Raw genomic sequence first — 12,199 nt, forward strand, 5'->3', positions numbered from 1 at the left:
GGGGTTGCCTTTGTGCTGTGGAGAAAAGGCAACAAACAGTTGTTTTGTTTTCCTGAAATCCTTTGTTCTGTCTATATAGTACATAAGAGCTCTTTTGGCGTCTAATGTGTGCGAAGATCTCTCTGCGACATTTTCTGGATTAGGAAAGAAAACTGGCAGTTCTATGGTTTGGTTCATGTGGAACTGCGAAATCACCTTAGGCATTAACGTAGGGTTGGTGCGTAGTACAACTATTTGCGTGGACCTGTATGAATGGCTCTTGAATGGTTAGTGCCTGGAGATCACTAACTCTTCTTAATGAGGTAATGGCTACTAGGAAAGCAACTTTCCAGGTAAGAAAATGATTCTCACAAGAGTGTAGAGGTTCAAAAGGTGGTCCCATCAGTCTGGTGAGGAGCACATTTAGGTTCCATACAGGTGAAGGTGGGTGTCTGGGAGGGATCACTCTTGAGTCCCTCCAGAAAAGCCTTAATGGCAGGCACTCGGAATAGTGAGATGTGCTGCCTGTTTTGAAGATAAGCTGCTATTGCGGATAACTATATATATATAAATGGAACTGTATGCCAGGTTGCATCTGTATAAGTGCAGCAAATAACAGAATGTTTTGAATAGATGCATCCAGTGGGTTAATGTCATTATTGTTACAATATATGACAAACCTCTTCCAATTAGCCGCATAACAAGCTCTGGTTGTGGGTCTCCTTGATTATGTTCATACAGTCCGGTGGCAAGTTGAATTAGCCAAATTCTAAGACTTCAGGAGCCAGATCGCCAGGTTGAGCTGTTGCGGATCTGGGTGCTGAATTTCGCCATGGCTCTGCGTTAAAAGTCTGGGTGTTAGCCGCAGTCGTTGATGCGGTACCACGGAAAGTTCTACTAGTGTGGTGTACCATGGCTGGCGTGCCCACGTTGGAGCAACCAGGATGAGTGTCATCGAGTGTTGCTTCAGCTTGCGTGCCACCAGCGGTATTAGAGGCGCTGGGGGAAAAGTGTGCCTGACCAGTTCATCCATATCGCATTGCCCTGTGACTGCGGATGAGGGAACCTGGCGGCGAAGCTTTGGCATTTTGCGTTTTCCCTTGTGGTGAATAGGTCTATCTCTGGATGACCCCACTGCTGGAAGTACGGCTGGAGTACTGATGGATGTATCTCCCACTCGTGCCCTTGGTGGCTGTGTCTGCTGAGCAGATCCGCCATCTGGTTGTCTTTGCCCGGGAGGTGTTCCGCCATGAGGAAGATGTTCCTCTGAATGGCCCACTTCCACATGCTCTGAGCCAGATGAGACAACTGTGGAGAGTGTATTCCTCCCTGCTTCTGTATGTAGTACATGGCAGTCATGTTGTCCGTTCGGATCAACACGACCTTGTTGCACAAGTGTACCTTGAAAGCTTTCATTGCCATGAAGATTGCCATCAGTTCCAGAAGGTTGATGTGCATCTTCTTTTGCTGTGCTGTCCATAGTCCCTGCACTGTGTAGTGGAGTACATGAGCTCCCCATCCCTGGAGAGACGCGTCCGTCATCAGTATAATCTGTGGCACAGGCTCTTGGAACGGTCGGCCCTTGCAAAGGTTTTGTGGGTTCCACCAATGCAGAGAGTTGAATGCCCGACCGCTCACCAACACTAGGTCTTTTAACTGTCCTTGAGCCGGATTACACTGACGTGCCAAGCACTCCTGAAGCGGACACATATGTATTCTCGCGTGCAGGACTATGAAGATGCAGGAGGCCATCATGCCTAATAAACTGCATGAACACTTTTGCTGGAAGCGAGTGTTGAGGTTTGAATTTTTGTATCAGCAACTGCATGCAGTTTATTCTCGCTGAATTTGGCTGAGCTTTGGCTGCCAGAGTGTTTGTCACGCCCAGGTACTGTCGCACGTGGGCGGGCAGAAGATGTGACTTTGGATAATTCAGCGAGAATCCCAGACTGTGAAGATGAATGGTGTGGGACATGTGGCTGGCACACTGCTGGGCCGTCTTTGCTTGAATAAGCCAGTCGTCCAGATAAGGGTAGACATGTATGTGCTGTCTCCTGAGGTGTGCTGCTACTGTCGCCAGGCACTTTGTGAACACCCTGGGTGCCGTCGTTACTCCAAACGGGAGGACATTGAACTGATAATGTTGATTGTGAATAGTGAACCAGAGATACTGTCTGTGTGACGGGTGTATGGGTATATGGAAATACGCATCTTTTAGATCCAATGTTGTGAGGAAGTCTCCCTGACTGAGTAACGGCAGAACCTGCTGTAAGGTGAGCATATGAAAATGCTCTGACAGAATGTAACTGTTTAGAGGCCTGAGGTCCAGTATAGGTCTGAGAGACCCGTCCTTTTTGGGTATTAAAAAGTACAGAGAGTACAGCCCTGAGCCTCGGTCTTCTGTAGGCACGAGCTCTATGGCCCCTTTTTGCAGCATGCTGACGACCTCCTGCTGCAATAAGTGTAAGTGCTATGCGGACATTGGACGGTGTCTTGGAGGGATGTTGGGTGGAGTGGATGTTAATTCTAGACAATACCCGTACTGGACAATGTCGCTCACCCATCTGTCCGTGGTGATGGATTTCCAGACTGGCAGGAACTGTTGTAGTCTCCCCCCCGACAGGTGTTATATGGTCGGGGGGCAGTGACAGGGCGTCACTGTTTGTTATTGGCAGAGGATCTGGAACTGTTGTTTCCTCTACCTCTGCCCTTGATGTTGATTCCAAGATATCCACCCCGATTGTTCTTATTGTAGGTGGATTGTGTACTTCCTTTATTGTACTGTGTCTGTTGTGTGGATTGGCCTCTTGAAGGGCCCCTAGCATTGGAGCGACGAAAGGAGCCACCCCGAAACTGCTGCAACTGCAGAGCCCCCATAGACTTTGCAGTCTGTGTCTTTTTTAATTTTCTCAAGGGTGGTGTCAACCTCAGGTCCAAATAAGTAGTCCGGGTTAACTGGCTGACTGAGGACAGAAGTTTGTATTTCTGGTTTGAATCCAGAGATTCTCAACCAGGCATGTCTCTTCAACATAACACTAGTGTTGATGGCCCTGGCTGCAGTGTCAGCTGCGTCTAGCGCGCACTTGATGAAAGCATTGGTGATAAGCTTCCCTTCTTGGATTAGTAGTTCTGCACCCTCCTTGTACTGATCTGGTAGGTGCTGCAACAGTGTCTCAAGGGTATCATAATGGGACCGGTCATATCTGGCTAAGAAAGCCTGAGTGTTGGCAATGCGCCAGATGTTAGCCGCCTGCGCAGCCACCCTTTTTCCTGAACTTTCCAGAACTTTTGACTCTTTGTCGGGAGGAGAAGCACCACCTGTAGTCTGGGAGTTTGCTCTTTTACATGCATTGAAACAACTAATGAGTCCAATGGCAACTGTCCCCTTATATAAGTAGGGTCCACAGGTGCCGGTCTATATTTATTTTCAATCCTTGGGTTTAACACCCTGGCCTTAGTTGTGTCCTTAAAAATGTCACCAGCATGCTTAAGGACCCCTTTTAGCATGGGCAGGGTTTTGACTGTTCTTTCTGAAGTAGAAAAGGTGTCGACCAGAAAGTCTTCCGCCACAGGGTCAGCATGTAGCTCGACGTCATGATTACTGGCTGCTCTTTCAATAAAGGTGTTAAAGGCAGTAGTGTCCTCAGTAGGAGATGTTTTCACACTGTATACATGAGTGTCAGGGGCAGTCTGCGGATCCCTCGGGTCAGCCGAGTCTGCCCATGGTTGGTTTTGATCATCGGGATCAGTGTCCACATGATAAGGGTCATCCTCATGTTAGTCATCCCCTGCATCCACCTCTGAGTATGTGGGTGGAAAATTCTGAGGTTCTTGTCCATAGGAATGGAGGGGTTCCACAAGAGCCGGTGACTTTGTTGAAACCCTCTTTTTCTTCAAGGGAATCTTATATGACTGCATGGGAGTTTCTGGTATTATTTTCCTTTTATATATTGACAATCTACCAGTTTCCGAGTCGATGAATTGCCTCGGCTCCTGTTCTTTAGGCTCCTCTGTAGCCTCCACTTCCGTCGACACTTTTTTAATGGCGCCGATACCTCTTTTCGGTTCGAACATTTTCGGACGCACCGTCGGTGGCAACCCAAATTTGATTGGTGTCGACGCGGTCTGAACGTTTCCGACCAGCTTTGGCGTTGGGGCCTTCTTCGGCCCGGCCGCTGTAGCCTTATCCTTGATGCGTTGGAGTGACTCCGACACTTCCTTGGCTATGAATGGATTAGGCTGCGTCGACTCGACAGGGTCCTTGGAGCCAGTCTTTGTCTAGTCCGCAGGCCTCGACCAAGGATCGATCCAGTCTTTCGGTTCGAGTCTTGTGTGGGTCAACTCCTTTCGGCGTTGGCCTTGTTGGTTCGACAGCCTTGACCTTGGTCTTCGGTGCCCCAACCGTCGGTTCGATGACCTTCTTGAGCTTTTCGGCATTGGACATTTTCTGTTTCGTCGGCTCCGAGGGGTTTGATGCCTTGGAGCCAACCAGAGTCAGTTGCACTTTTGGCTTTTGCATTGATGCTTTCAGTTTCTTTGGATCGACCGATGGCGGTTTTGAAACCGATTGCTCTTTAGTAATGTTCGAAGCCGGGCCTTTATGCGGGGCTGTAGAACGAGACTGTAGATCTTGGGTAAGGCCTAGTGGCGATCCCTCGACTGGAGCCTTATTGAGTGAGTCATCGTCGGCCCCCGTATAGCCGGTTGGGCCTAGCTCCTCGCCTGAGCTATCTTCTACGGCCCCAAGGGCCTCTGCGTCGTCTTTTACCTCTTAGACGACGTTTTCGTCTTCTTGCACCTCTTGGTCTTCGGCGCCATACTCCAAGTCATGGCCCGAAGCCGGATCGGAGCGGTATTCCTGATCCTCCAGATCAACGACCTCTTCGTCTTCCGTCCGAAGATGTTTTCTGAAACAGGCGCTGACCTTTTCGACTCCAATCGAGCCGCGCGTCGAATCCTAAGAGTTTTCTTCGACCTGAACCGGGCACAGGCCATACAGTTGGCTTCGTTGTGATCTGGGGACAGGCACTTGTTACACACTGGGTGGACATCGATGTGCGGGCATTTTGCATTGCAAAGTAGACACCTCTTGAATGGGCTTCTTTCCATTGTAGATCGAAGATCGGGTCGAGTGTGGAAAGAAACAGTCTGATTCATCGATGTCCTCTCGAAACAAAGTAACCGGTACCGAACGAAACCGACGCTGTCGAAAGCCTTTTGGCTTTGTAGAAAGTTTTACAAACTTGAGCTAAGATAGTAACATCCAAACCCCCAATGGCGGAAAAAAACAATCCGAGGATGGAGAGGATGCCCATGCGCACTGTAGTCCAGGGGAGGAGCCACCCATCTCGTGATACTTCGAAGACTCTTCCAGGACAACAATGTGCAATCATCCGGATCCAACACTGGCGGCGATCTATGCACAGATATGAATTCAGCAGCCCACATGCCTCGAACTGTAATTTAACTTGTAATAATCCACGAATCACAATGAGCCATTACGATACCTGTGCATTTACACATACCCCAGATACTAGTAGCAGCACCATTAGAAAACACCCAAATTGCATGAATCGATCAAAAAACAAGCCTTGGGACTAGATCAAGGGCGTGAGCCTAGACCAAGTGAGAATCAAACGAGAAGTCAGTCACAAAGTACACACCACACCATTTGTTAAACGACAGCAAGATTCTCAAAGATGTGTTTAGTGCTCAAGTATTCACTTTCTTGGGATATGCCCAACAGGGACATCTGTCTTCAGGCAACAAACTTTTACAATCTTGAAGCAGCTTGATCCATTTAATTACAATTCTGAAAAGAATGCATTCTAGAATATGGGTGGTAAGGACTTCGCTTCACCACCCATGTCCAATTGCAACACTAGGAAGACAAATATTCCTAAGAGCGTTTTTAGAGTAATGAGCAATCCTTGACTAATATGCCACTCTTAACGTGCTCACGCAGGGACAAACTAAAGCTTTTTCTAGTGCACTAGACCCCCCACCCCCTTTCCCAGGCTCCCAGATCATCCACTTGGTAGATACCTACAGCAGATATGTACACTGCTGGCAGTGCTACAGATCTACATTTATTCTGGTGTCTAATTCAACAAGGAGACAAAAGCCAAATTCACAACAAAAATCGATTCCCTTTTCAGCAATTGACAGTTACCCCTTCCCTTGTATTGCATGCCCAATGTATTGACCACTACCCTGGAGCAAGTCCCTCTAAGGGGTAAGCGGTATTCAGTTCTTCCTAAAATGTACTCCTTTCAAGTAGTGCTAATGGACACCAGGGAAGAAAGGACGAAACCAAGACAAGAAAACAAGAGCAGAAATCTCACAGCCTCAGACAGAACACAAACCATCCACTTCGTACCCTAAATTCCCAATATCCGTGTGTCAAGGCAGTGATGCTAGACTCATGGATGTGGCTTAGGCCACTGTAGGCCCACAGACCAGTTCAGCTCAGATTATGCAGACCCTCCTTCAAACCTAGCAGAAACAATACTATCTTGCTAGGTGTGTGAAAGGGATGTTTCATGCCCTATTCGGATACCACAGAACAAAGGACAGACTAGGTGAGCCACAGTTTGGCAAGCAGGACAAGGCGAACAATGGAGGGCCATACAATAACCTATAGTTGCCTATTTTGGGAACCAGAATGCAGTCAGTAAGTCCACTAGAAAGGCCTACTGCAGTTGTCTGAGAAACATGTATTCAAAACACTGCTCACATTTCAGAAAACCACATCAAAGTATTATCTGGATTCCTAGGTGACAGCTGGTACAGTTCTGCCAACACAAGTAACGACATCCACTTTCATGGATTAACGATCTCGTCCCCTAGAAAGGCTATCCACAGTAATGTATGAACAAACCTTTGAATCCTTTCACACTGCCTGGACCAAAGCTATCACCAATCCAAAGAAACCCCCTCCCCAACCCATTCTCTCAGTGTAACTACCTCTTCTCAGTGTCTGACCAAGAAGCAGAATAACGTAACCACTTCTCGCGACAAACCTTCACCCGCCCCCTTTTTGTACAAGAACAAGTCTGTGCGAGACTCACCCTTTTCTCGACTTTGATCTCAGTCCCTGGCTCTGCATAGAATTCAAAGTGTAGGGTAGTTGCACTGGGAGGGTATTTCTGTGTATAAAGCACAGGATGGAATCAGACAGTGAGCGCCAGCTGAGTAAGTAATAAAGCAGCTCCCAAGACACCACCCTCTCCCTCCCACACAAGACAGAGAACCCAGGCACTAACAGATATTTGGGCCCATGGGGGAATTCCAGCCAGAAAAACAAGAGGCATTTTGGAGAACAGATCTTTCTTGTACAATCGCAATATTTTTATAGACCCTGATGAAGTGTCCATGCACTACATGAAAGACACCTGGAGCAAGACTCCAAATAATGGATGCTTCAACAGCTCTAGAATGCCAAAGACTGTGTGGCTTGAGATTGTAGAGTGTTTATCAATAGCTTCTTTCCGCTGAATGGCATCAAATGTAGCCTATTCAGCCTTACATCAGCATGTTAGAGTGCCAAAAACTACATCCAAAGCTGGAATTATATGCTAGCGGGATAATTGTTGTACGATCAGAGAATCAAAAGATCAGGACTTCATCAATGCAGACTCCTGCCGTCCGAGTGACCCATTCTGAATTATAACAAAACCAGACACCATTAGAATGTGGGAGCTCTTAGGAGACTTATGTCCAACACAAAGCCAGGACTAAACCCATCTGAAGAGCAGCAACAAGCATCTTCATTCTGATGAGCTACTGAGGGAATTCAGGCAAACCCATGCTATTCTAGGAGGATTTGAGGGAATGATCAGAGTGGAATCCCCCGATCTTCCTACACATTATGACAATCGCCACAAACCAGCACCACCAACTTCCCAGGTCTACCAAAAAAAAACTACCAAATTGCCAAGCTTTACACCCTACAAGCAGCAGGTATCAACCACTTTCAAAACAATTGTGTTCATCATAGCTTCTCAGATGATGCATCATACCAAAATTTCAACCTGCATAGAAGCCAACGTTACAAAATACTACAATGTATCTCCAATAGGTATCCTTGGCTGAGACTTATCATTTAAAATAACTAAGATGTACAATAGCAAAGCCGAGAAAAAAATTAATTCGCATAATTGTGTTGGACGGATGCAGCATAATTAAAGGACAAGAGGTCATTTGATAACTGCGTAACAGTTTTCCTTGTGGAATTAGGTGTGCTCTCAAGCAGATGCAGCAACACAAATAAGTCACATCAGCCATACAAAATGTAAATATTCATAGGCTGCAACAAGGCTGCAACCTGTTGAGGGCATCAGCAGGTGTGATGAAGGAAGCAGCACAGAGTTCTACAAACACTTCTAAACAGGTAGTGAGAGCTGAGATACTCTATGGATTAGCTCACATGGCAACATACAGATTGTACCATACACCGCCAATGAGAAACTGCAAAATAAAGCACTAACGGTGCAAGCAGAATGGGAAGACCCTTTTGACAACGTTTGCCCACTTCTGGGCTACTAGCAAGCATGGAAAAGCACACATAGAAAGCTTCACTGCTGGCAGAGTAAATAAGCTGGCTTGCAAAATGCATATTACCTTCCACATTTATACCCCTAAATTAACAAAGCTAAAAGGTGCTTCATAAGCATAATCAAGTTTCATGTCAGAAGCAGGCTTTCTGAAGGAAGGAGCATGGAGCAGTGTCCAGCACTACGTGCCGCAAGCTGGTCAGACCACTTTAACAAAGAACAAGAGAGGAAAGCAAAGGAGAACAGAACTTACCACCAGATGTAGATCTCTACAACACTCTGCCAGCCCAAAGCCGTTCTCCTTCCCGCCCCAACTCTGCAGAAAAGAAATCAAAGTAGTATCAAAAAAGCAGTTAATTCGTTTGATCAGCACTGCAGACAATACACTCCAGGACTAGGAGCATATCTTCCTGTAAGCCCTAAAACAAAGGCTAGGCTTAGAGGTTGTTACTGCCACTCACCAGGGTAAGTAGTTTATAGAAAGGAGAATCAGTGGCAATGCTCTGATCACTCTTCCCAGGACTGGGTGACTTGGGCTACACCTGGTTGATACGTTAGATGTTTCTAATACTTTGTGGTAAAATTAAGATATTGGAACTTTAATGTTTACATCTTGCATGTTCTCCCAGTTAAAAGAATGGTGCTCACTGGATTTATACGGTATTGCATAGCAAGGCTAAGGACAGCAGACATCCTTTTTAAAAAGGACCATTTCATGCTGTTGCCAAAATAAAACCCAAGTGTTTAATTTTGCAGATTTTAATAGTTCAGATTCTGAAAATCTAACTACACAGGTAAAGCAGAACATACATTTCATTCTGTAGAAATCATGTAGTAGAGAGCAAAACACTCAAAGGGGTGAAGAAAATGTTAATGAGCAGTAATTAAAGCTCGCCAGTGTTATCTACCAGAATTAAATATACAGTTCATTCCCAGTATTAAGACAAGTCCTCTGTAGAAAATGTTAAACAGTGATAGCAAACAATGCCCCAAATGCTGCCTAACCACCTTGTTTTACAATCCAAATTCCAGCCAATAAGAGGAAAAGGCTTGGAGTTCTACACTCCCACACCCCCCTTTTTTCACAGGACCTGGAAAAGATCTGTTTTTCAAAGCAAAATGGAGAGCCAATAAACCTCAAAGCAGAGACTAGAGGGTCATGGTGACTATGAAACATAGCACTAGACAACTGTATTTTTAAACAATTAGGTTCTCAACACTAGATGCTTCATAGATTCCCATGCCAGAATGGTACTAGTGTACGAGTTACTTACATTTGGTAATGATGTGTCTGGTAGAGACGATTCTAGCCGCAGATTCCTTAATGTAGAATTATCCCCAGGCGTGAGACTGGATCCGGAAAATTTTGCCATAGCATCCCTGCGTGTCAGCACCACGTGACTCTGCCCTGACGTAGTCTGTATTCGTGACGCCAGCGAGAATACATAAGTCCCACCCCGGCGCGCCTATGTCAGTTTTATTCAGAGAACTTTTCCGCGCCACAACGTGGAGCCATCACAAACAAAACAGAGAATACTGGAACAGTGTGCGAAAAACCCCGCTTAACAGAAGGGAAAAACAAATGATGAGGAACAACACCATCCAGAATAGTGCCAGGTATTGAGGCACCAAGATCTGGAATGAAAGAACAGGGCACAGCTACTGGAAAGCAATCCTGCAAACAAATACAGCCGCCTCCCCGGGGGGAGAAGGATGTGAAAAATACAGGGTCAGACTGATTTGCATATGGCCATGTCTGAACTGGGGTGGCGGAGTGAGCTAAAGAATGGTGATGGATTAAACCCAGATCAGTTGACTGGGGGTGAGTAATTGATTTGCTCAAACGCTCCGTCAATCATCCCGTTTTGTATCGCTTTGTGAAAAATACACAGCAGACGAACATAAGTTACTTACCTGTAAACTGTGGTTCTCCAGTATTGGTGTCTTTCATAGATTCACATGCTTGAATATTCCCCGAAGTGGGAGTCCTACGGTACTTAAAATAGCAGTAATATATGCATATATAAGTAAAATTATTATAATTATATAAATACATATACATAGATAAAATACAGTAAAATATCCAGAAAACTCAAAAGTACCATAGAACTGAATAGGCCCATAGAAAGCCTAAGGGAAAAACTCAACTTGGTAACATATCAGTGTCATTATGTTTTGGTCCAAATTCCAGCCAATCAGGCTGTAGCTCCCTCTAGAACCTTCTCCTCAGAAGCCCAAGACCTCAGATTTTCGTAGCACAGAGTAACCAAAAGTGCCTGAGGATAAGAGAGCCTCTGAGGGGAGGACGGGAGGGTTGCATGTGAACCTATGAAAGACACCAATACTGGAGAACCACAGTTTACAGGTAAGTAACTTATGTTCTTCTCCAGTATTAGGGGTGTCTTTCATAGATTCACATGCTTGAATAAGAGTAGAAAGCAGTAATCATCATATAAGTCATAAAGGTAACAGTAAATTCAAGCATATAATAAACATATATTAAAGAGAAAATCATTATGACTGGAGGCGGGTAGCAACAGAGGCTCACCTTTAATGGAAAAGATTCCGCAGCACCACTTGTCCGACTGCTGCATCAGCGGCGTCTGTTGACTGCAGACAGTAGTGCTTCGTAAAGGTATGGCTGCTCGACCACGTAGCAGCTCTGCAAATGTGTCGCAGAGGTACCCCCGCAAAGAGGGCAGTAGAAGCTGACACCGCTCTAGTTGAATGAGCACGTACTGGAGCTGGAAGAGGCTTGCCAGCCAGTTGATGACAAAAGGTAATGGTGGAAGAAATCCACCTAGTAATAGTTTGTTTGGTAACAGGTTGTCCTTTGCAGGTCAGGCCATAGGCTACGAACAGTTGATCAGATTTCCTGATGGATGCAGTGCGCTTAAAGTAAAACTTAAGACAACGTTTCAAATCCAGGGAATGTAAGGAATATGCTACTTACCAGTATGCATCTGTTCTTGGCATAGAGGGCTGCAGAGTGGTACATTTATGAATAGATCGCCATCTGGTGTTGGGCTCGGATGATTGCACTTTGTTTTTCTCCTGGAGAAGTCTTTGTCGTCATAGATGACTCCTCCTCTTGGTGTTAGTGCGCATGGGCATCGGCTCCATCCTTAGATTGTTTTGCCATAGTAGGGTTAGATGGAGTAGTGTAGTAGAGTACATAAAGATATGCCCATGTAAGTGTATCTAACTAAGATAATGTTGGGGCAGACACAGGTTTCCGGGGAGGCAGGGAGGGCATGTACCACTCTGCAGCCCTCTATGCCAAGAACAGATGCATACTGGTAAGTAGCATATTCCGTTCGATGCATATGGGCTGCAGATGGTACATTTATGAATAGATTGTACAGCAGTTACCTCCCTAGCGGTGGTCACCAGTGTCTGTCGCAACTGTTTGAAATAGAGTTTTTAATACAGCTTGGCCCACTCTGGCTTGTTGTGTAGCCTGTACATCAACACAGTAGTGTTTTGTGAATGTATGTGGTGTAGACCAAGTTGCTGCTCTGCATATGTCATCTAGGGGAATGTTCCCTAAGAATGCCATAGATGCTCCTAGTTTTCGTGTAGAATGAGCTCTAGGAGGAACAGTTAATGTTCTCTTTGCTTTAATGTAACATACTTGTATACATTTTACAATCCATCTAGCTATG

General features: G+C 45.7%; 1 protein-coding gene across 2 annotated transcripts in view; it reads right to left on the minus strand.

Moving 5' to 3' along the window:
- The window catches only part of HUWE1 (HECT, UBA and WWE domain containing E3 ubiquitin protein ligase 1), a 1,800,886-nt gene that overhangs the window by 1,657,840 nt on the left and 130,847 nt on the right, over positions 1 to 12,199 (minus strand). The window contains exons 6-7 of one of the 2 annotated variants that reach the window (XM_086940170.1): positions 8,788 to 8,850; positions 7,050 to 7,127 (exon numbers count right to left, since the gene is read on the minus strand). In XM_086940170.1, the coding sequence (XP_086796296.1) occupies positions 7,050 to 7,127; positions 8,788 to 8,850 (141 nt within the window). The remainder of the gene's footprint in view (positions 1 to 7,049; positions 7,128 to 8,787; positions 8,851 to 12,199) is intronic. The other variant, XM_086940169.1, reaches the window with a different exon arrangement.

Source organism: Lissotriton vulgaris, chromosome 10 (assembly GCF_964263255.1).
Source record: "Lissotriton vulgaris chromosome 10, aLisVul1.2, whole genome shotgun sequence".
Classification (NCBI taxonomy): domain Eukaryota; kingdom Metazoa; phylum Chordata; class Amphibia; order Caudata; family Salamandridae; genus Lissotriton; species Lissotriton vulgaris.